We start from the raw sequence: 22,234 nt of genomic DNA on the forward strand, positions 1-22,234 counted from the left end.
ATAATTGTGTAACGTGCAACCTGTTTATATTTTTTGGAAACTTTTACTCGGACCGGAATTCGAATCACGGAATCACCAGGCCAGTTGCGGCACACTCTTTATTGCCCTTCTCCTCGTTTCAGTACCTATTGTTTCTCCTTTCAAATATGTGATTGTATTAGCTCTTTCCATATGAAAGAATTCTCCTTATTTAAATAAAAAAAAAATTAAAAAAAATAAAGCAGGTTATGCTTTTCTCAAAAAAAAAAAAAAATCCCCAGTCCCTTGTCTCATTCTTTTCGTTAGAATTTCTTCACAGGAAGGGTGATTGGACAGTGGGATGGGCTGCTCGGGGAGCCACTAAGGAACCGCTGGACATGGCACTGAGTGCTCAGCTCTAGTTGAAAAGTGGTGTTGGACTCGATTTCTGAGGTCTTTTCCAACCTCACTGATTCTGTGGGATACTCGGGGGTTTTTAGCTTGAATGACTGGAGGTGGCCACAGCACCGGTGTCCCAGTGCAGGCCCAGGCCGCCACACGTGGGGGTTGCCATGGCAACACATCCGGGTCTCGTCTTGTCCACGCCCCGTATGTGTCACGTGAGGTTGACATCACGTCCGGCATCGGCAGGTAGGGGGAGGGAGGAGCGCGGCCCGTGGGGTGGCCCCGCCCCCCGGCGTGAGGGGGACCCTGAGTGGGGGGGGGATTGTCCTGGTGCCGATCCCGATCCTGATCCCGATCCAGCCGTAGTCCCGGTCCCTGTCGTCTTTCCCGTCCTGGTGCCGGTCCTGGTCCTCGTGCTGGTCCCGGTCCCTGTCCTGATGCTGGTCCTGGTCCTGGTCCCGACCCTGAGGGTGATGCCGATCCCGGTCCCGGTCCCGGTCCCCGCACGGCGGTGCCGCTGGTCCCGCGCCCCCCTCACCTCAGGGCCTGGCAGGGGGCTTCGTGCCGCCTCTGCCCTCCCTACTCGGGACGGGGAATGGGTGATGCCCCCCCAGGGTGGGAAGCCTGCTGACCGGTCCTTTGCCCCCAAAAAACGCCCACAGGGATGGCCAGGGCTGGGCACAGTGTGGGTGGTGCGTCCTGGTGACCCTTTGAGGGTGAGGGTCAGTCTTGGTGCCCCGCAGGGGGTTCCAGAGGGGGGACAAGGCTGGGCTGGGGGTTCAGTGGTGCTGCTCGCCCCTCAAAAGGGGGTGTAGAGCCTGGTGGAGGGGCTGGTGGTGCCCTGAGGAGGAGCAGGGGGTGGTGCTGCACTGCTGACCCGGGGCCAGGGTCACCCTGAACCTCAGGGACCCTGCGAGGCGGTGACGGAGAACAGGCGGGCGCACAGCTCTGCCAGGGGCCCCTGAAAAAGCCTGTTCTCTGTGTTTTATAGGCAGAGACAAACCAGGCCAGTGGCACCGCTCTGGAGGGTGGTGATGTGCTCACACCTCGCTTTGTTCTGCCCTGATCAAAGCCACGCAGATGGATTTGTTCTGGTAACTCTCCGTTGTGTTGAGGTGAGTGAGGAGACGCAGCACTGATTCCCTGCTATTTTCTGACCCAGCTTTCAGCAGTTCTGCTTCCTGCAGCACCTACGTCTGTGCTCCAGTAAGCAGCTTTTTAAAGCAGAGGGTGTTCGTGGGTTCTGTCTATCCCCTTCCCCACCTGCAAAGAAATAACCTCTGGTTGCAAGGAAATAACAAATTTTTTTTAAAAGCTACGTGAGCTCTAAAAAGCTCAGGTATTGAGCTCACCTGGTGCCTGAGCATGTGGTTTGTCCATCACTAACATCAGAATTTGGGCTGCGTGGTTTGCTTTGCACAGAGCAGAATATAGGCTGGAATTAAGCTGTTGTGTTTCTGCAGAACCAGTGGAGGAACAAGCAAGGTTTCCAGCTTAGGACTGCAGGCAGAAGCAGGGCAGATGAAAAATGTGTCAGTTTAGCAGAAATTGGAGTGATGCTTGCTTTTAGGTGGTGTTCAGCTCACTGTGAGCCAAAGGGTGATGCTGCTCTTCTCTTCTGCTCCCGAGGTTTGGAAACACCTTCGACAGGATGTTGGGGTTTCTGAAGGAGCCTGTTGTGGTCACTGCAGAGATCAATGTGAACCTCGTGGCCCTGACTGTGATGGGATTAATAACTCGCCTCTGGGGGCTCTGCTATCCACGGGCTGTGGTGTGAGTAGAAGAGTTTATTTTCTGCCTGAGTGACACAGACTTGTTTTTTAAACCTTTATGAGTAAGAGTGCAGGAGCAGAAGAGCAGGGCTTGTCTGATGTCAGCCTCTGTAAATCACAGAATCACAGAATGGTTTGGGTTGGAAGGGACCTTAAAGCTCATTTCATTCCACCCCCCTGCCATGGGCAGGGACACCTTCCACCAGCCCAGGTTGCTCCAAGCCCCATCCAACCTGGCCTTGGACACTTCCAGGGATGGGGCAGCCACAGCTTCTCTGGGCAACCTGTGCCAGGGCCTCCCCACCCTCACAGGGAACAATTTCTTCCTGATATCTAATCTAAACCTACTTCCTATCAGTGTGAAGTCCTTCCCCCTTGTCCTGTCACTCCAGGCCCTTGCAGTCTCTCTCCATCTTTCCTGTAGGCTCCCTTTGGGTACGGGGAGGCCACAATTGGGTCACCCCTGGCCCTTCTCTTCTCCAGGCTGAACAATCCCTAAAAAAACTTCCTGAGGGGAAGGTAAAGGTGCAAGTTGCATTCTTAGCTTTTTGCCAGCAAATCAGTGTTTGCTTTCCTGCTATCCCTGCAGGATAATTCCAGTTAGGTTTGATGTATTTCTGCCTCCTGTGTTTCAGTTTTGATGAAGTTTATTACGGCCAGTTCGTGTCGCTCTACATGAAGAGGATCTTCTTTGTGGATGACAGTGGCCCACCTTTTGGCCACATGCTGCTGGCCTTGGGAGGTAGGGCCTCCTGGAACTGGGAAGTGCCTGTTGCTGTGGGAGGCAGAAGTGCTGGTTAAAAATCATAGAATCATAGAATTAACTGGGTTGGAAGAGACCTCTGAGATCATCAAGTCCAACCCTTGATCCAACCCCAGAAAATGAGTTGTCAGATCCAGTTACTGGGGAAAAGCACAAGGCAGATGAGAGATTTTGATGTAGAGAGAAGTGGGTTTTCCTTTATTTTGTATTGTATGAGTAGAGTGGAGGTGATGGAGCCATGCATCCATTACCTCACTGTTATCCAGTCCTCTGGATAAAGAGAAGGGTGAGATGAGAACTGCTGGTGACAAGACACAGACAACAAACAGACTCTCAGGCCTGAGTTCCTTTCTGTAGCTGAGATCTGCACAGCATGAAAGTGTCTGTATGGGATGGAGAGATTAAATATGCATCTGACTTTGTCACTGAGAATCTGTCCTTCCCAATTTATGTTCTTTGTGCCTCTGCAGTTTCTCAAGCACTGCTGCAGGCAGAGCACTATCAAAGAGGACCCTTTTGGGAAAGGGAGCCCTCGTGCCTGGAAAAGCTGTGTGTTTGGGAAATGGTTCCCAATTTAGCAGCAGTTTCTGTACTTGTTTTGAGACTGGAAGTTCTGAATTGTTGCTTGTGTTGTAGGTTACTTAGGAGGATTTGATGGAAACTTCTTATGGAACAGGATTGGAGCTGGTAAGAGCTGATTTTAACTGACTCACTCTTTTGAGAAAATAAGCAGAATTTCAGGGGCTGACAGATTCTTTTGCCTGACTAGTGGAAACAACACTTTGCCTGACACCTTCCCTTCTCCTTTTCAATAAGTCTTCTGCAGGTCTCAGGCAGAAGTACAAGACACTGTGATCCCAGATTTTTTTTAATTCAGCTAAAACAGCTTAAGCAGTACAAGGTGGACAATAAATTAGCACAAGTCAGAGTTAGATTCAACAGCTAAGGAGTTCTGTAGTGGTCTGTGCTCTCTGCAATTAAGTTTCTGTTGTCTCCTGTTCCAGAATACACCATGAACGTTCCTGTGTGGTCCCTGCGGCTCCTGCCAGCCCTGGCTGGTGCTCTCTGTGTGCCTTTAGCCTACCAGATCCTGGTGGAACTGCACTTCTCCCACCGTGCTGCACTTGGAGCTGCTCTTCTGGTCCTCTTAGGTAAGATTATTCCACTGAGACCCTTTCTTCCTACCTGGGAATGAATCCCTTTTCCCCTCAGGAAGTTTTTCCTTCTGGGCTTCATACAACTTCATTTCAATACTAGGCCAAAGTGGGCAGCCTTAACAACCTCACAGAAACCCACATTTCTTGTATCCAAGGAGGCCTGTCCTCCCTCCCTCAGAGGTTTACAGGATGAGTTACAACATACTGGTTTTTAACAGCTGGACAACCCTGCTCTCAGAGCTCATCTAATTTCTTCATCTCCAAACTGCAGCAAACCAGCCTGTGTCCTTAGCACTGTGGTTTGACTCTGTTCTGGTGTGTTCAGCTCAGTTCATTTTTCTTCTCTGAGGGGCTGCTGGCAGCTGCCTGAAAGGGCAAGAGCCTCTCAGCAGCCCTTTAGCAGCCTGATAAGAGAAACCTTTCCGAGCTACTGACTGCTCTGATTCTGGCTCCTTTCAGCTCCCTGTCTTGCAGATCTGTTGTTGTGCTCGTTGCCTGCTGGGCTCACTGCCCTGACTCTGCCTTGAGAAGCTCCTCTCTGGACTTACCAGCATTGATTTTCTTTGCCTTTGTAGGAAGCACAGCAGCTTTATCTGCCTCCTGCCAGACTTTACTGCTTGCTTACCACTTTGTCTTGGAGACAGTTATGACCGTGCACTTTGCTCCTGCTGGAAGGTTTTAGTCCCTTATAAACCCAGCACCTCCCCACTACAGCCAGTAGGAATTGGCTGTCCCTAAAGGGCAGGTCCTTCTGTTGGATAACAGTGAATCGTCTGAGGTAGCACTTGCCTGTAGATAAATTTCTCTAATTTTGTGTCTGTCTCTCTTTTCCAACAGAGAACTCTCTGATCACTCAGTCAAGGTTCATGCTCCTGGAATCAATATTGATTTTTTTTATCCTACTTGCAGTTTTGTCCTACCTGAAGTTCTACAATTTGCAGAGGCACAGGTAAAGCTGGATTGTCTCCCATCCTTTTGGATATTCTTGTGGTGACTCATTTTTGTAGTCACAGACTGTGGGTTTTTTTCTATAAGTCATTTTACCATTGTGTAGTTGACTTTATCTGTCTGTAAAACCCAATGCTTTGCTGCTCCAGAAGTTTTCTCAGCAGCATTTAAGACTGTTTTAACTGTTAGCAAGGTTGTCTTTTTTTTTTAATTATTTTACAATAGAAATAAAATCCCTTGGGAGCACTTCTTTACCCACCCACATTTTTTATTGGAAGGTTTCCTTCTGTGCACATAAACAGTAATGATAACAGGTCACTTAATGCTCCTTGTTACTGTTTACATGCATTGAATTTAGAGATACTTGTCTTTTTTGTTCTCTGATCCTTGCAGAGGATAAAGTAACATTTAGTGTAGTAAAATTATCTTTAAACCATGCTTAGCAAATGATTTAATACATTTATCTTTAAGACCCTTTTCTGGAAGCTGGTGGTTTTGGCTCCTGCTGACTGGAGTAGCCTGTTCATGTGCAGTTGGGTAAGTGATAGTGTCTTACTTGGACTGTTCAAGGGAAAGTTTGAATATTTATATCTTATATTAGGTAGTTATGTAGTTTTTAACCTTGTTCATTTTTTATGCACTTTCTTCTCAGAGTGAAATACATGGGCCTGTTTACCTATATGCTGCTCCTGGCCATTGCAGGGCTGCACTTCTGGCACATGATAGGAGACCAGACCTTGTCAAATGTAGGTACTGCAACATGCAGAATATGTTATGTGTAACTTCTCAGGGCAGGAACCAGCCAGGAGCCCACAGATCACAGTGCTGTCTGTAGCTGGGGTTTCTGCTAAAATTCCTTGTGTGGAAACCCTCCCGTCACAGAGCAGTTCTCAGCTGGGGAAGTTCTCTCTCTGGGGAAGATGGAGTTGAGTTTAAGAAAAACATGTGTGTGTGACTGACTTTTCTGCTCTTTCCCACATCTTGGTGATTTGTGACTCACAACCTACACTGCCTCCCATACCTTTTGCAAGCTCCAGGTCAGATCCTCAGTGGAAGTTACCCAGTTGTCCACAAAGTTACAGCTGAATGAGGGGGGTGGGGGAGACCTCGAAAAGACAAACAAAACAAGCCAAGTGTGCTGGTATTTTTAATATTTTTTGTATCTGGAGGATGAAACCAGTGAGTTTTCCCTGTTCCCCCAGGTTTCCTTGCTGTGCCATTTTGTAGCCCGGGCACTGGCCCTCATCCTCATCCCCGTGGTGCTGTACCTGTCCTTCTTCTATGTCCACTTGGCTCTGCTGTATCGCTCTGGGCCTCACGACCAGATCATGACAAGTGCTTTCCAAGCCAGCTTAGAGGTAATGTGGCCACAGAACTGATTTATTAGGGAGAAAAAGGGGAAAGCTTATGTCTTATGTTCACTGTTAGAAGAAAGGTGTGCAATCCTGTTCCCTTAATCCTGCATATTTGCTCTTTTTATGTCATTTAACCACTTTGCTGCTGTAGTACTGCTTTAAGATGAAGCAATAATGACTGAAATCCTAATAACAGATGAAAAGCTTCCCCCAGTGAACCCATATTTTCACTCTTCTGCAGCAGGTTTGTCCCTTCCTACAGGAAACTCCACAGAAGTAGATACAGTACTGAACTCCTGAGTGGTGACAGGATAACAGTGTGATTTTCTGTAGAAGAGTGCTTAGTCTGTCCTTTAGAACAGCATGGCTTTAGGGATATTTCCTGAGACCCTGTAGTCTTTTAGGCATTGGTGTATTTACTCTCTGCTGAGTATGGTGTTGTAAGACTTGATTTGTGTAGATAAAACCCAAATGAGAAGGCACTGGTGCTAAAATCTGCTCTGTTAAAGTGACAGGTGACTCCTAATAGAATTTCAACAGCCTCTGGGTTGTTTCTTCTTCTTTCTGCTCATCCTGTCCTTACCCTTCTCAGGGTGGGCTGGCTCGGATCACTCAGGGCCAGCCCTTAGAGGTGGCCTACGGCTCTCAGATCACCCTGCGGAACGTGCTGGGCAAGCCCATGCAGTGTTGGCTCCACTCCCACACCAACACTTACCCCATCAGGTGAGGAGTCTGGGGGAGAGGATGCTCTGGTGCTTCACCTGCCAGTCCAAGTATCGTGGTTTGTGTCCTGGCAGTGTCTTCATGAATCCTTCAATATTCCCTGTGCTCTGCAGGAATGAGCCAGCGATCTGCTGCTGGTTTGTAGCGCTGGGGAGCACAGGAATGTATCCTTACACTTCTGTGGGGTTTTTAACTCTCTGTGCAGGTATGAGAACGGCCGAGGGAGTTCCCATCAACAGCAGGTGACCTGCTATCCCTTTAAGGATGTGAACAACTGGTGGATTGTCAAAGATCCTGGAATGTGAGTATGTAAAAGATTTCAATGCAAGCTGCATGCTTCCAAAACCTAACCAGGGCATAGCTTGGTTTGGACATAACTCTGCTTATGGGTGCAGAGGCCATATGTGGTCTGAGCAAGTGATTGCAGCTGCAGAGGTGGTAAAGGCAGCTCCTTGCAGGATCCTCCTCAACGTGGTAAACGCATTGAGGACTCTGAAATCCTGTCAGAACTGTTCCTGCCAGGATGTGGGCTGGCTGTGCACAAGGGAAACTTGAAAGACTCACAGGACCAGTGTAAATTCTTCAGGTGCTTTGCATGAAAGGGGAGTTCTGCTTTTTGAAGTGTGTGAGCCATGGCATTACAGTCTTGGTGAGTTTTATCAAACTTGAATGAGTCTCAGAAGAGAGTAGAAATCACTTTTGCAAAATGAGTAGTTCTTTGTAATAAAGTGTGGGATGAGCTTGGAATCTGCTACATGGGAGGGATTCCAAGTGGTGCCTGTACCTGAGAGGCCTGGTTTGTGCTGAAGTGTTTTGCCACTGTCACTGTCAGTGCAGAGAAGGACTCTTTGTTCTTGTTTTGCCAGTAAAAGCCCTTGAGTGATATAATTTCATATTGATCAAAAAGTCGCTTTTGTAGGTTTCTTATGTTGCTCTGGGAACTGTGTATAGAGTCCTCCTAGAAGGGCTGTGTGTCATTATAAATCATATCTATGTTGGGAAAGTTTGTCCATGGTGCAAACAAACCTTTCAAGTAGGGACTCTACCAAAAGTAATATATTCTTAAAATTCTTCAAACTCAGGACTCCTACAAACACTGGGAGGTACAAAGTCCTTCTATAGAGCAGCAAAATACAGGTGAACTTCAGTGTTCCCCCTTGCCATGGCCCTGTCCAGAAGGAAGATGAGAGTTTGGTCTGCATGGTGGAGGAAGCCACTGATCTCTCTTATAATTCTGCCAAAGTGACATCAGCTGTAGTACAGCACTTGTCAGACTCACTGAAGCACTCACGTGTTCCACAGAAGCCACCAAACAGCTGTGGGATGGGAATAACCTTAATTCGCTCCTGACTGACCTGGATTCAGACCACTGACCTAATGCCTGCGGTGTCAGTATCCCATTACTGATCCTCTGACTCACTGTGCCCTTAGCTCACCTTTCCCTCCATGAGTTTTGTTACCATTCTGGTACAATCTATATATTGCTTTAATTTCTCATCTTCCTGCTTCAATGTCTGTCCCTGCCTGCAGCTTCTTGACCTGACGGTTTGGTCACGGCAAGGTTGTGTTATATATGAAGATAACCTCAAATTTAACCATTTCCTCTTGGGTATCACTTCCCCAGGCAGCAGCTGGTGGTGAGTAACCCCCCCCGGCCCGTCAGGCACGGACACATCGTGCAGCTGGTCCACGGCATCACAACCCGCTACCTCAACACGTAAGTCCCTTCCTCATCCCCTGCTCTGCCAGCCCTGCCTCACTCTGCTGTGCTGGCTCTCAGAATAACCCCTCAGGGGTTGAAGCACAGTGACCTTGCACTCAGATGTGCCATAAACTGCCTGTTACTCACAGATCGACAGTGGGCCGAGGAGGGACCTCGTGTGGTTAGTTCCATAAGCCCTCCCTGTGGCCCAGAGGGAGGATGCTGTGTGCTTATTTATTTTTTGCAGCTGACTTGGCAGTGGCATTTGATTTTAATCACAAATTGCTCAGTGGCTGCTCACTGTTTCTGGTCCTCTCTACGAGAGACCAGTGATGGCTTTTCCCGTGCTCACATTTCATGGTAGTTCTGCAGATTCCTAAATAGAGTCCCCTCTGTGAACCTTCATCCTTCACTGCCCCCTTCCAGGCAGCTGCAGGTACTTAGGATTTTGTGTAACAACCCAGAGGCAACTCTACTGATTTTATTGGCATACTCCTGCATGAAGGATGTGCTCTGGAAGTCAGGAAGATGTACTGGAGAATCCAGTGTGCTGTGGCTCATTGCCACAGATTCTTGCCTGCGGTGAAAGCCTGCAGTATGAAATTGCCTCCTGACTGCTTCCCAAAGGGCATGTGCTTGACTATCACTCAGATTAGGAAGGGGGCTGCTCTGATGTTGGGTTTTGCTGTGTCCCTTCCAAACCTAATTTGTTCATTATTGGAAAGCCCAGTGAACAGTGTTTCTGTTTGTCACAATCGGTGCTTGTTCTTCAGCCTGGCATCGCAGGCATCTGCACTGGCTTCCCCTGAGCCTGTTCCTGGCAGCTCAGGGTTTTGGGGAGTGCTCTCTCTCAGAGTAAACAGTGCAATCTGTATAAGAGAGTTACTTTTCACTTTATTATTGAATCCAGTCTAAACCAATCCCATATGGTTTTGCTTTTTATATAAATTTGGGAAACGGCGGTGGAGGATCTTACTTTACTTGTCTTCTAGGCATGATGTGGCTGCCCCTCTGAGCCCCCACTCCCAGGAGGTTTCCTGCTATATTGATTATAACATCTCCATGCCAGCACAGAACCTCTGGAGAGTGGTGAGTGGTCAAAGGGAGGGGAGCAGCTGATCATGTTCCAGCAGAAACAGCTGGGACAACATGACAATCCAAAAACATCTTTCTGTTGCAGGAGATTGTAAATCGGGAGTCTGACACAGATGTGTGGAAGACAATTCTGTCAGAAGTGAGGTTTGTTCACGTCAACACCTCTGCAGTGCTAAAGGCAAGTGGGCTTATGTTTATGTGCTACAGCTTTTGTTTCATGCAGTTCTTGTATCCTCACAAACTACTCATCTCTCTGCTCCCAAATAACTAAACGACTACAAAAATAACCAAATAAGCAAATAAAAGGAAAGAGTAAACTTGCTCAGTGTGACAAAAGAGCAGCATGTGTTTTAGGCAGTCATACTTCATCCCTTCTCAGCATCAGAGCTGTCCTGCTTCTCAGGAGGTTGTGACACTGTACACTGCTGGGGCTCAGAATTTGATGCTGAGTCTGTGCATCAGCTGTCTGTGACAGCAGCTGGAATAGTTAAGGATCTTTTCCTTCAGAGTTTGCCAGTGACTTTATGGCTGCAGCATTTGTCGAGACAGCACTGCATGGTGACTCTTCACATACGTTTTCTGGCAGTCCCTCGCTGTCCTCCAGCGCTCAGGCAGGGCTGGCAACTTCCATGCTGAAGTTCAGCTTGGCAGCACTGTAAGTTCACAACCATCTTTCACCTGCAGCTCAGCGGAGCGTCTCTGCCCGAGTGGGGATACCGGCAGCTGGAGGTGGTTGGAGAGAAGCTGTCCAAAGGCTACCACCAGAGCATGCTGTGGAATGTGGAAGAGCACAGATATGGGAAAAGTATGTCTCAGCAGGTTTCTGTGACTGGGGGACACTTAGTGTTGATGGGAAGGTGGTACTGTGTGTATGTGTGTTCAGTTGGCTCTGTCAGGATGTCAGAATGCTTACAAATTCCCCTGGAGCGCTGTTGCAGGTGGATGATGTATTGGAGAAGGGCTCCTGGGAGAGTGAGGTGCCAGGGCTATATCCTCTGTGCTTCCCTTTCTAGCTTTGTGCCTGTTTTGTGGTTATTTCTGAGCTATGCTGTTTTCTTCCAGGCCAAGAGCAAAAAGAGAGGGAAGTGGAACTCCACTCTCCCACACAGATGGACATCAGTAAAAACCTCAGCTTCATGGCAAAGTTCACAGAATTGCAGGTGAGTGTCTTATTATTCCCTTCATCATTCCTCCTGCTGCAGAGCAGAAACCTGAGCATATCTGCAGGCTCTGAGCCTAAAGATTCCTTGTTTATTCCTTGCTGTTAGCCTGGCTTCCTCACTGAAAAAAATATTTCAGAATGCACTTATAAGGGCAATGGAGACCTGTGCTGTTCAGCAATGAATACCCCAGGGATTGTGTAACAAAAAAGGGGAGGAAGATCTGTTGGGCACCCAGAAGCTGCATGAAACTGAACTGTAATGTGTGGTACATGGGAAGTGCATTATATAAGAACAAAATAAAACCTTTGTATTGATCAGTATCCATGTGAGATAGGCAAAATCTTTCTCTGCTCCTAGGTTAGGAACTTAGCATCTTATATCAGGAACTGTTCAACCACCTGTTGTTCCCATCCTGAAAGCTTTCTGTTTGTTTCCTTTTTTTTTTTTTTTTTCTAGTGGAAAATACTCACATTAAAAAATGAAGACACAGAACATAAGTACAGCTCCTCTGCTCTGGACTGGATCACGATGGACACAAATATTGCCTACTGGCTCCACCCCACCTCTGGGGTAAGTGCAAGAGGCAGAAGTAACTGTGAACTGGGTGAGAAAGGGGAGTTCAGCTCACGTGGGAGCTCCAGGAGTGGGAGTCAGAGCAGGGCTGCAGTTCCAGCCAAGGACTCTTCCCATGTTCATGTGTTTTCCCTGAGGGTTGAGGGTTTTATTTTAGCATGAGATACAACTTTGACAGTAGTTGCTTTTAATTAAATCATGTCTTCTTGCACGTTTTTTTAAAGGTAAACTGCAGTTTATTAGTTTCCATTATTGATTCCAGTTAGAAGATGAGTTCATCTCCAATAGCATTTTTCAAATGCCTTCCATTACAAAAGAGTCTTAAAGCAGCAAAGTTTATCACCAGCTTCGTTCCAGGTTACTAGCCAGGCACACTCTGAGGTTTAATTTAGCAAGTTATGTGTATGTAATATTTAAATTTACCTAAAAGAACCACAGCATGTCTCTGCTTCTGGCTTAGACCATCATCTATCCTGCAGGCCCAGATCCACCTCCTTGGGAATGTTGTCACCTGGGCTTCAGCTAATGCTGCTGCTCTGGTCTACGTGTGTCTGTCCCTGTGGTACTTGGTACGACGGAGGAGGAGGATTTATGACATCCCTGAAGGTCTGATTCCACTGGGTGTGTGTGTCCAGGGGAGGGTTGTGGCTTGCTCTGCTCTGAGATGCCATCTCCCATCTCCTGCAGATTCCTGGCAGCTCTGGGTGTCAGCCGGGGGTGTCTGTGGTGGAGGCTGGGCTGTGAACTACCTGCCCTTCTTCCTGATGGAGAAGACACTTTTCCTGTACCACTACCTGCCTGCCCTCACATTCCAGATTCTCCTGATTCCCGTCGTGTTGCAGCACCTCGGTGATCATCTCTGCAGGTACTTGGCTTTAACAGAGACAGTTCTCTTTAACAAGGGAAGTGACACAGTTCTTTTCTCCAGGGCTGTCACCCAGACAAGCTGCTGCAGGGAGAGCAGTGATTTTTCCAGCAGAGGCCACACTCTGTCATTTGTCTTTAGAGAAACAGGCCAGGTGTGGGTCTTCATTTTGGATGAAGTGTTTGTCCAGCCTTGATGTAACTTGACTGCTCTTTCCCGCTCTCATCCCAGGTCTGTGCTGCTCAAGAGCATGTTCAGTGCACTGATTGTAGCCTGGTTCTCCTCAGTGTACTTTGTCTACTGCACCTTCAGCCCCGTGACCTACGGGCAGCCCGCGCTGTCCGCGACGGAACTCAAGGACTTGCGCTGGAAAGACAGCTGGAACATCCTCATCCGAAAACAGTGACCACTACAACCGTGTTACAGCCAAAAGGAAACACCTTTTGTGCAAAGCCAAGGATTTATTGTTAGTATAACTGAAATCTTAACAGCTGGATCAAGTAATTGATAGTAGTCCAGATCTAACGATTACAGGAAAAGAAAAGAGCACTGTTACAGAAAAGCTCTCGACAGGAATACAGTTATGAGCACAATTCCCAGTTTCTGCCCCTGTTACATTCACCCTTCCACTGCCCCTCGGGGCCTGAAGGCTGCTGACTTCAGGCAGCAGCATCCCATCTCCTTTCCTGGGAAGAACATGCTGCAACAATTTCTTCTTCCTCTTTCCTGACAGGGGTGGTTTCTTCCTTCTTGCACTACATTGCACTGAGGGCTATTTTCATGTGTTTCCCAGCACCTTGGTCTACAATTCCATGATAAAAGTTACAAAAAATGGACACTCTCCGACACATCAGATATTTTTCTCATGTTACTTTTAAAAAAAAGGTTTTCCCTGCTCTGAAGCTTATTCATCCTTCAACAATCAGTAACTGGCCCTGCAGCCTTTAGCACCATCCCATGACTATTCCTTAACAACACATTATTTGCCCCCACTTTCAGTGCCGTGCTATCATCCCTATTTATGTAAATACAGCATTAAGCCACATTTATAAATAGTTCATTCTGCATAAAATAATGACTTGTTACTATTATCTATGTGTAATCATTTGGCATAACCATCACTTTTAAGAAGATAAGCAAAAATAAAAAGACATTAGAAAACTGCTGTTACAGCTAAACAAGCTAAAACAAGGCTTCAGGCAAGCCAGGAAGCCAACCAGAGCCAGAAGAATCCCCTGGCCTTGTGGCATTGATGAGAAGCCTTAGGCCTGTTACCAGCCATGGATGTATTATTGTATTTACTGGGCTGCAGGGTTACACCTCAAATCCCACGGGAAGAGGAACTCTGGGCAAGGTAGGACTGATCCTGCTGAGAAGGAAACCTGTTCTAACTCGTGCACATGTGGGTTCAGGGTAAACACACTGCAACCCAAACCATGGCCTGGCCTGTTCTAGTAGAGGAATTCGCAGAGAAGGGAGAAGGCAGAGGTGAAGCACTGGGATTGCCCAGTGGGGGAATTTGTAATGGCTCTGTAGTTATTTAACCAGGGTTACAGTACCTGGGCCACGTCCCATTTCTTATCTCCATGTGGCTGCAGCAGCAGGTCCTTTAACACAGCACAAAGCTGCCCACAGCAGCAGCTCCACAGACCAGGGGCTCTTTGTGGAGTTCCTCACAGCTCTAACAAATGCTATTCAAGGCTCTAACAAATGCTTTGAGCTCCCCCCTGGCCTCCAGAGGAAGGTATGATCCAACACCACAGTCATTCAAAGTAGGTTTTAGTGACTATTTTGCTCCTACTGTAATCAGCCCTGAGAGCTAATGCTTGAGTGCAGTAGCTCATAGTCTAAGTCTGTCACCCTGAACTAAACAGCACCCAGCAGCAGTCAGGAAATGACCTGCCTTCTCCTGGGCACTGCAGAAGTACCATTCAGCTGAGGAGATCACTGAGATACCAAACCTTCACCCATTTCCAGTGTTGAAAAGTGCAGGGATGAAAGTGCAGACTGCATTTCTTAAGTCAGGTTTTTTTTTTTTTTTTTCCTAAGCCATGACAGAACTAAAGGTTCTTACACTCAACAATTCTGTTGAGTGCGAGAACTCCTCCAGGCAGTGGCCTTTCTGTACCTTTTTTGCTGATGTAGTGCAAGCAGCACAATTACCTTTTATATAAAATGGTCATTTCTGATCACTGTTTGTTCATTTATTAGCCAAAGTAACACACCCACAACCAACACAGCCCGATGCTGCTTTTAGAAAACTAGCAAGTATGAAAAAGTTCCTCTTAATAACATCTCCCTCCCACCCTCATTCTTCAAATTACACCGTAAGTCCAGACTCAAGATTGGTACCAAAAGGACACTTTCAAAGGCCCAACCAGCACTTCATTTCAGATTTTTTTTTTTTCCAGACACTTCACTATCACTTATCTGGGGTAAACTACAGAAACTGGGATGTCAGTGTTTATACTTCTTGTCTGCTTGTTTTAGAAAGCCAGACATTCTTGAGTTTAAGCTGCTGGAGCGCTGTCTAAGGGTACAACACGTCCAGGCAGCTGCCTGTGCCAGCAGGAGGAGGGTCCTGCCATTCCCAGCTTCCCCCCTTGTTGGTCTCACCAGCCCTCTCTGGAAGTGGACGGATTCTGCCCAGCAGAATGTGCAACCAGCAGTATAGAAATGCACTAAAAGACACTAATACTGACAAGGTCAGGTTTCTGTTTCCATGAGCAACTCAATCCAGCTGGAGCTCACACATTCAGTAACTGTGGGAAAGGGGACTATTTTGGGTACAAAAAAATGATCATACAGTATAGCAAGATTTGGGAGCTTAGAAAGGAATAAATTAGGAATCAAGAGACAATAAACTTCTTGGGCCTGTCCCTGGTGAACTGCAAGTTCCCATTTGTCCCAGACAGTCTCTGTCTCACCCCTATCTCAGGGCAGAGATGCCCCTACAAGTCAAACCCCCTGCCCCTACAGGCTGGCCAGCAGCACAACAAGGCCAGAACTCAAGGTGCCAAAGAGGTGGAGAAGAGTAAGGGCTGCACCTGCTTGAGAAAATTAACAGGGATAGAGAGAAAAAAAAACCAAACCAAGAGGCAGATAATTTTCCTGCTAAGGAAGCCCATCATCAGGGAAATGGGGTATCTTGCTCATCACCTGGTAGTGCTTAATTTTCAGGGAAGTCTTCAGCAGTAGATCTCATTTTCAAAATTAAAAAAAGGCAAGTAGCACTGCCTTTAACCAGTTCATCAAGTAACGTGACTCCAGACATCTCAGGGAGAAAAGGGAGGGGTCTGGAGGGGAGAGGAGCCGATGGCCAACTCCTTCCTCTCTCCCCTGTGAGAAGGTTCACACCAGGATCCCCTCCGCTGCCAGGACGATTTAAAGGGCACTTCACCAACCATTCTGTCGAAGTCCTTTCCCAAAGTTGTCTTCACTGTTGGTCTGGACCAGAGGCAAGCCCAGGTTAGTGTGGACGGCTGCTGGACTCCAGGTGGGAGCGTTTTCCTGCCGCCAGGACACTGCTGCTCTCCGCGGGCTCCGGGAACGGGCGCTTGTAGGTCCGGCCGTGCCCGTTCATCGCCCCTCGCTGCCACTTGCAGATGTCTCCGTTCAGGATGTCTTGAATGTGCTGCACTATGAGGTTTATGGCAACTGCAGAGAGGAATGGGAAACGTGGGATGTGAAGGCTTTCCTGGCTGAGTTATCTAGAAAATGTGGAGCATCCAGCCCTGCTCTGCTCAAGTTTTAACAAGCCCTTAAATGAAACTCTGCCTGCTGTCTGCAGCGAGGTCAGACCTCCACGGGTCACTTTTCCAGCCCTCCACAGGCTGAGCAGCTCCCTCCCCTCCAGCCCTCCAGCAAAACGCCTTTCCTTAGAAGCACATGCCCCCTGCTCTCTTCCCAACCCAAGGGTGTCTCCCCAGGGAAATCAGAGAACCCAACTCCCTTTTACCCATGTTGTCAACTCCTCGGGGGATGATCACATCTGCATACTTCTTTGTCTGAAAAACAGGAACAGTGGTGGAGGCCGTTAATGGAAAAGTCAGCTTCATTCTAGGCAGGAGTGACCAAAGGCCAGAAAACTGGGGCAAAGAGGGAGGGGTTCTGTTTCTTCCAGGGTTGTAAGTTAAAGCTCTCAGTCATGGTTACACCTAAATTAATTAAGACGTCACTGTGGCTAACATGCACTGGATTTAAGGCCATGGATTGGTCTTACTGTCCCTTTGCAAAGAATCACCAGGTAGAAGCAGCAGGTGAGGTGTAGAGTCCTTGTTTTTACAGTTCTGAGCTGCCTTCAAATATTGACCACTTCAGGAGAGGTCTGTTTGCCAAGAGCTGGTTCTAATCAGCATTTCATAAGCCATTGCTAAATCTCTGCCGAGAGCCAAGGAACTCAATGTGCATGTGAAATTCCTGCCTAGCTCTGATAACATTTTATTGATCTTTACCAGTACAGCACTCCTGCTTTTTCTTCCCCCACTACTTGGAAAAAAGCTGGCAAAATTCAGCATTTCTAACGAGTACTTTTCCAACCCCAGAATTCCTTTGATCTAGAGCAGGAGGAGCCTGAGTTAGCCTTTTCCAGCTTATTTAATCCACATACAGGATTTTGTTCTCAAAGGGTTTTTTTACAAATTAATTTGGTTACGTGAGCACCTACATTGTCCCTGCACTGCATGGTAGAGCAAACAGTGCTAGCATGGTCTGCCCCAGGTTTTCCCCAGTGTTCCCTTGGAGGAAGGCTGCTGGAAACCAAGCTGTTTTTTCTTCCTACAAGTCTTAAGAATAAATGGAGAGTGGGAGTGCTTCAGTCAGAGGGCCCATGCTAAAATAGCCCCGGCAGCCAGCAGTGAGGAAAAGTGCTGGAGGCATTTCCATGGTGCTTTGCCAGCAGAAGGGACCATTTCAGTTCCTTAACAACCAGCTGGGAATGGTTGAAGACATGAGGCAGAGGGGAGAGCGTGGGATTTGTGACATACAAATACCAAAATACCAAAAGTCCCCACTGCTGCGTCTACAGTGCAGTTAATCCCCAGATGACCCTGCTCCTCTCCCCCTTCCCCCCCAAAAAAAGCCCCATAAATCCAATTAGTGAAACATTCCCTACCGGCAAGCAGAACTCCTCAAAGGCAGGCTTAACAAAGGTGGTGTACTGGGTGAGGATCTGCTCGAGGTCCCTCCCGCGTTTCATGTCTCGCAGAACTGGGGTGGGGAGATAAAACCCCTGAGTGTTGCCACATGGCCGAGGGTGGATAAGGAGCAGGAGCTGGCGCTGCCCGCGCCGGCGCAGCCGTTACCTCGGCGGGACAGCCGCACGTCCGAGTCCGTGTCCACAAAGAGACGGAGGTGGAACATGTCCCGGATGTCCTGGTTGTAGAAAACCAGGATCCCCTCAAAGAGCACGACGTCAGCAGGATAGACCACCGTCGTCTCTGCCAGCCTGGCAGGAGAAAACACCCACAGCACGCTGTTAAACGGGTCTCACATCAGCACCAAGAGACCCATCCCCAGGCTGGGACACCCCACAGACACCACCACACAAAACCAGAACCTACCGAGAATGTGTCACGAAGTCATACGTTGGTACCTCAACTGTTTTGCCCTCAACAATACTTTTCAGGGTTGAATGCATCAAATCGTTATCGAAAGCATCTGTGAGAGGAAGGTTCAAAGAAGAGGAGTGTCAGATGCTGCTGTATCAAATGTTCTGCCCAGATTTTTCTAGAGCCAAAAGAAAAACTCTCTGCCCAGTGTTTCACCAGGAAAAAAAGAACTTATGGCTTATTCTTTCCTACCAGCAGCCAACATTCTCTGCCTGAGTGACAACTGCTGTGCTTGGTTACAGAGATAGGGAAGAGGTAATTTGCTGTTTATAAACAACTACAAAACAATAAAATTAAGAACCCAAAGGTGAAGTTGGTTGCACCAAACCACTTGGCAATTGCATAGTGTTTTTGCAACTCTGTTAGTCAAGAGTCAATTGGAAAACCTCAGGCACTCTTTAATGGTTTCCAGCACCCGCCCCTGTGTGCCCACAGCAGCACCAGACTGCAGCCAAGGGCAGATCCCTGTCCCGCCTGCAATCCTCCCCCAGGCCAGGGGAGCAGCTGTTTGTGCGGACAAGAAGTATCAGGAAAGGATTTGGGGAATGATGTGGAGCATTACAGAGCCTCTCCGGAGCCGGGGGCAGGCCGGGATGCTCCGCAGCTCTCCACGGCTGCAGGAGGGCAGTGCCAGCCGTCAGTAACAGCGGGCACGAGGGAAGGGCGAACGGATGTTTGGGGGGGAAAGGGGGGAAGGTGGAGGGAGAGAGAGCATTTCTGCTCTCCAGCACGTCCCATTTCCCACGGGCCCTCGCCATGCTCCAAGCACACCCTGCTCACCCGGGTGGTCGAAGTTGTACTGCCCCTTGAGCGCCTTGGCCTGCTGCTCGGCCGTCAGCACCTTGTAGAAGCTGTCCTGGCTCAGGATCAGCACCTTCCGCTGCCGCTGCTCCACCTCGTTCTGCCCCAGCAGCTCCATGATCTTCTCGCACACTGTGGACTGAGCGGGACGGGGGCTCAGCCGGGGCCAAACCGGGCCCGGCCCCTCCCGCGGGGAGGAAGGGAAGCGGCACCGGCGATGCCCCGGCGGTCCGCGGGGCGCCCGGGGAGAGGAGCTCAGCCCCGACAGACCCCGAACGCGGCGGGTCTCACCTTTCCGCTGGCGGTGCCGCCGCTGACGCCGATGAGGAAGGGCTTGGGGTGCGGCCGCTCCGGGTCGGGGCCGCCGGCGGAGGCCATGGCGGGACGGGAGCCGTGAGGGGCGGGACGGGGGCGTGGCTTCCTTTTGGGCGTGGTTACAGGGGGCGTGGCCGCTGGGGGCGTGGCCATGTGCGCTGAGCGCGTCCGTTCTCAGCCGCGGGTCCATCGGCACGGACGGACAGACAGACAGACAAGGCACCTGAATGCACAGCACAGAGACACGAGGGTGTGTAACGTGGGGATAAGCCGTGTACGATGTGTGCGCGCACACGTACTGTGAGCACGGGGGCGTGATACAGGTGTACACACATACACGTGGCCAATGTTAATAGCTACAGATAAAATATACACGTTTTTACATATGTTTTGTAGATAAATAGACACAGCCGGAACACGCGGACAGCACGTTTACGTTTTAAACCAAAACCAAATCGTATGTTTATACATGAAAAAAATCGCTGTGTAGCTCCGTGACTGTTCCCTGCGCCCAGCGCCGGCTCCATCGGCCGCGGCACCGCGATGGACCCCAGACCCCCTCCCCGGGGCGGGACGGACGCCGCCGTCTGCCTCGCCGGGGTCGCAGTCCGGGGGTCTCCATCCGGGGGTCCGTGGGCCGGGGCTCAGGGTTGGTCCGGGGGCGGCCCCACCCGCGCGGGGCCCCGGGCAAACAGGCGGTCAATGATTAACCGGCCCGGCCCCGGGGCTGCGCTCCCGCCGCCCGTTGGGGCCACGCGGGACCCGCGGGCCGCGGCGGGGCCGTTGCGGGGTCCGGGGGCCGTTGCGGGGTCCGGGCCCCGAGCGGCGGCAGGTGGGGACCCCCCCGGGCACCGCCGTGAGTGGGGACGGGGCTGGGACATCGGGGCGGTGCAGGGGACGGGCGATGGGGGCTCGGGGCCCGGGGGTGGCACAAAGGGGTCTCACGGGCAGCCCCAGCCCCGCACTTGGGGGGACCACCGGGGTGAGTGGACTGGGGCTGTTCCTTCCTATCGCAACCTCCCCGTCCCCGCAGGCGTCTCCGCGGGATGGAAGGTGACCCGCCAGCCGGGCCGCAGGGTACGGGCCCGGGCCCCGACCCCCGATCCCCCGATCCCGCTCCCACGGCCCAGGGAGCGGAGCAGGGGGAACAACGGGCCCCCGAGGAGCCGCCCAGCTCTGACACCCCCCAGGACCCCCCCGCGGGCCGTGAGGACACGCCCGTGGGGGCAGCCACCAACGAGGCTGTGAAGGGGGACCCGCCGCCCCACGCGCCCCCACCCCGCAAGAGAGTTCGCTTCGATTGCCCGCCCGGCTGCTCCCAGGAGGAGCCCGTCTTCTACCAGCCGCAGCTCGGACAGAGAGCGCGGCCTTTCCATCCCCAGGGCATCCCGCCTGGGACCCTGCCCTACAACATCGTACGTATCCCCCTCCCTGATGTGCTCTGCCCCGCTCTGCGGTGGGTTCAGCCCTTACCTCCTCTCCTGGGTTCGTGGGGTTACATTCGGTGCCCAAGTGATGCTTGAGCAGCACTGCCGGAGGGGCGGGGAACGCACTCGGGGTTTGGAGCTTTAGCTGCTCCCCTGCCGTGCCGCAGTACACCGGGCAGCCGAGAATGGGGCCATTGCCTGCCAGCTACAGGCAGGAACTACCCAGGGACCACATGGTGGAGGCAGTGCTGGTGACCGTCTTCTGCTGCATGCTGACCGGGGCCATGGCCCTCATCTACTCCCATGAGGTAAGGACCCACCTGGCAATCTCAAACATCCCCCCTTCCTTTCTGGGTGCTGCCGATCTCTTCTAACCCCTCCCCTTCCCTCCCTTGCACCAGACCCGGGCTGCGATCAGGCGTGGGGACATAGACCAGGCGTTCTCAGCATCCAGAAAGGCTTATTTCCTCATCCTCTTCAGCCTCCTCTTCGGATTGTTCGTCTCCATCATTTGGGTCATCTGTGTCCTGGCAACCCTGTACGCCCAACGGGGACCCTGAGCCCCAGGGACATGGTGTGTGTGCCAAGGGTTCCTTGCAGCTCACCACTGGCCCTGGGGGGGCACGGACAGGTGAAGTGGCCACAGCCACTTTTCCCAGCTGTCCTGGGAAACGGGTGACCACAAAGTGTCATCTGGGCAGACCGGCAGCTCTGTCCTTCCTGGTGGGGTGAGGAGTTGCTCCAGAGCCACGTGTGCCTTCACCCACCCCCTCAGCCCTGCTGAGGAACCCAGACTGAAGCAATGCCAGAGCCAGCTCTGGGCAAGGACTCATGTTGGAGCAGTGGCACCATGTATGGGATCAGGCTCTGCTGTGGGATGCTGAATCCCATTACCATGGGCTGTCACTTGGAGCTGCCAAATGTGACTCTGGAGCAGAGGGAGCATCTGTAGAACTGGGACTAGAGATAGAGCTAATGGCTGAGGTGTTGCAGAGAGGCCCAGGTGTACGGGAAGCCCTCACCAGCCATTAATAATGTGGGAAGACACAAAATTCACATATGCAACTTCTCCAGTAATTTTGCACACACAGACACAGACACTGTACCGCCACCTCCTTGCAGCTTCCAGGCTGAAATAAAATCCAGCTGTAGCCAAAGCTTCTGCTTTCTCTGCACATCAAGGACCTTCCTCCTCCTCCATCTCCTGGCCTTTGTCCATGGCCTTTGTCCACCACAAAATTCAGGGTAAGGTCTCCAGTAATCAGTGAAATCAGGGTTTTCCCAAAAGCAGGTGGGTCCAGGGTTCCAGACCCTCAGGGAGCCCACATGGCCCCGGGCCTGGGGGTGCCACTCTGAGCTGCTGCGGGGAGGATGAGCTGCTGATGCTCCGCGGTCGCGCAGGGGGCACGTGCTCAGTCAGTGTCTGGGCATTCTCCTCCTCAGCTGGCCCGTGACAATTATTTCCAGAGGAATTTTGAATGCCGTTCAGGACTGAAAATAGTGCAGGAGCAGCTTGGCCGCCCCGGCTGCTGCAGGGGTTCTTTAGGGGTTATTTATAGCCCTCAGCCGCCAGCACGGGCTGGGCACGGGGTTTGTGGGGCCA

The 22,234-nt window shown here is 50.6% G+C and overlaps 3 protein-coding genes across 8 annotated transcripts; 2 read left to right on the forward strand and 1 right to left on the reverse strand.

The window, feature by feature from the left end:
* The first annotated feature begins 574 nt into the window (after positions 1-574).
* Positions 575-13,554, forward strand: POMT1 (protein O-mannosyltransferase 1). 6 transcript variants are annotated; one of them, XM_050320162.1, is made up of 21 exons: positions 588-609; positions 1,355-1,478; positions 1,993-2,136; positions 2,771-2,877; positions 3,535-3,585; positions 3,903-4,049; positions 4,893-5,004; positions 5,475-5,540; positions 5,656-5,749; positions 6,206-6,361; positions 6,951-7,081; positions 7,287-7,382; positions 8,706-8,798; positions 9,776-9,872; positions 9,964-10,056; positions 10,563-10,683; positions 10,941-11,038; positions 11,498-11,611; positions 12,094-12,220; positions 12,302-12,479; positions 12,711-13,554. In XM_050320162.1, the coding sequence occupies exons 3-21, from the start codon at positions 2,015-2,017 to the stop codon at positions 12,883-12,885; spliced, it is 2,178 nt and encodes a 725-aa protein (XP_050176119.1). In that variant the 5' UTR covers positions 588-609; positions 1,355-1,478; positions 1,993-2,014; the 3' UTR covers positions 12,886-13,554. The 6 variants fall into 6 exon arrangements, with proteins under 6 accessions (XP_050176114.1, XP_050176117.1, XP_050176118.1 ...); XM_050320161.1 differs by having other exon boundaries at positions 583-609; positions 12,302-12,850; XM_050320159.1 differs by having other exon boundaries at positions 586-609; positions 12,094-12,479.
* UCK1 (uridine-cytidine kinase 1) lies at positions 12,921-19,341 on the reverse strand. Its single transcript, XM_050320163.1, has 7 exons — positions 19,181-19,341; positions 18,869-19,028; positions 18,041-18,137; positions 17,783-17,925; positions 17,593-17,687; positions 16,438-16,486; positions 12,921-16,136 (listed from the first exon to the last, which is right to left on the reverse strand). Exons 1-7 carry the CDS (start codon positions 19,265-19,267, stop codon positions 15,949-15,951), a joined length of 819 nt encoding a protein of 272 aa, XP_050176120.1. The 5' UTR covers positions 19,268-19,341; the 3' UTR covers positions 12,921-15,948.
* Positions 19,342-19,946: 605 nt separating this feature from the next.
* On the forward strand, positions 19,947-21,788 carry PRRT1B (proline rich transmembrane protein 1B). Its single transcript, XM_050320266.1, has 4 exons — positions 19,947-20,036; positions 20,238-20,619; positions 20,799-20,939; positions 21,033-21,788. Exons 2-4 carry the CDS (start codon positions 20,251-20,253, stop codon positions 21,189-21,191), a joined length of 669 nt encoding a protein of 222 aa, XP_050176223.1. The 5' UTR covers positions 19,947-20,036; positions 20,238-20,250; the 3' UTR covers positions 21,192-21,788.
* The last annotated feature ends 446 nt before the right edge of the window (positions 21,789-22,234 follow it).

Source organism: Myiozetetes cayanensis, unplaced genomic scaffold (assembly GCF_022539395.1).
Source record: "Myiozetetes cayanensis isolate MyiCay16 unplaced genomic scaffold, myiCay2020 scf23, whole genome shotgun sequence".
Taxonomy (NCBI): Eukaryota; Metazoa; Chordata; class Aves; order Passeriformes; family Tyrannidae; genus Myiozetetes; species Myiozetetes cayanensis.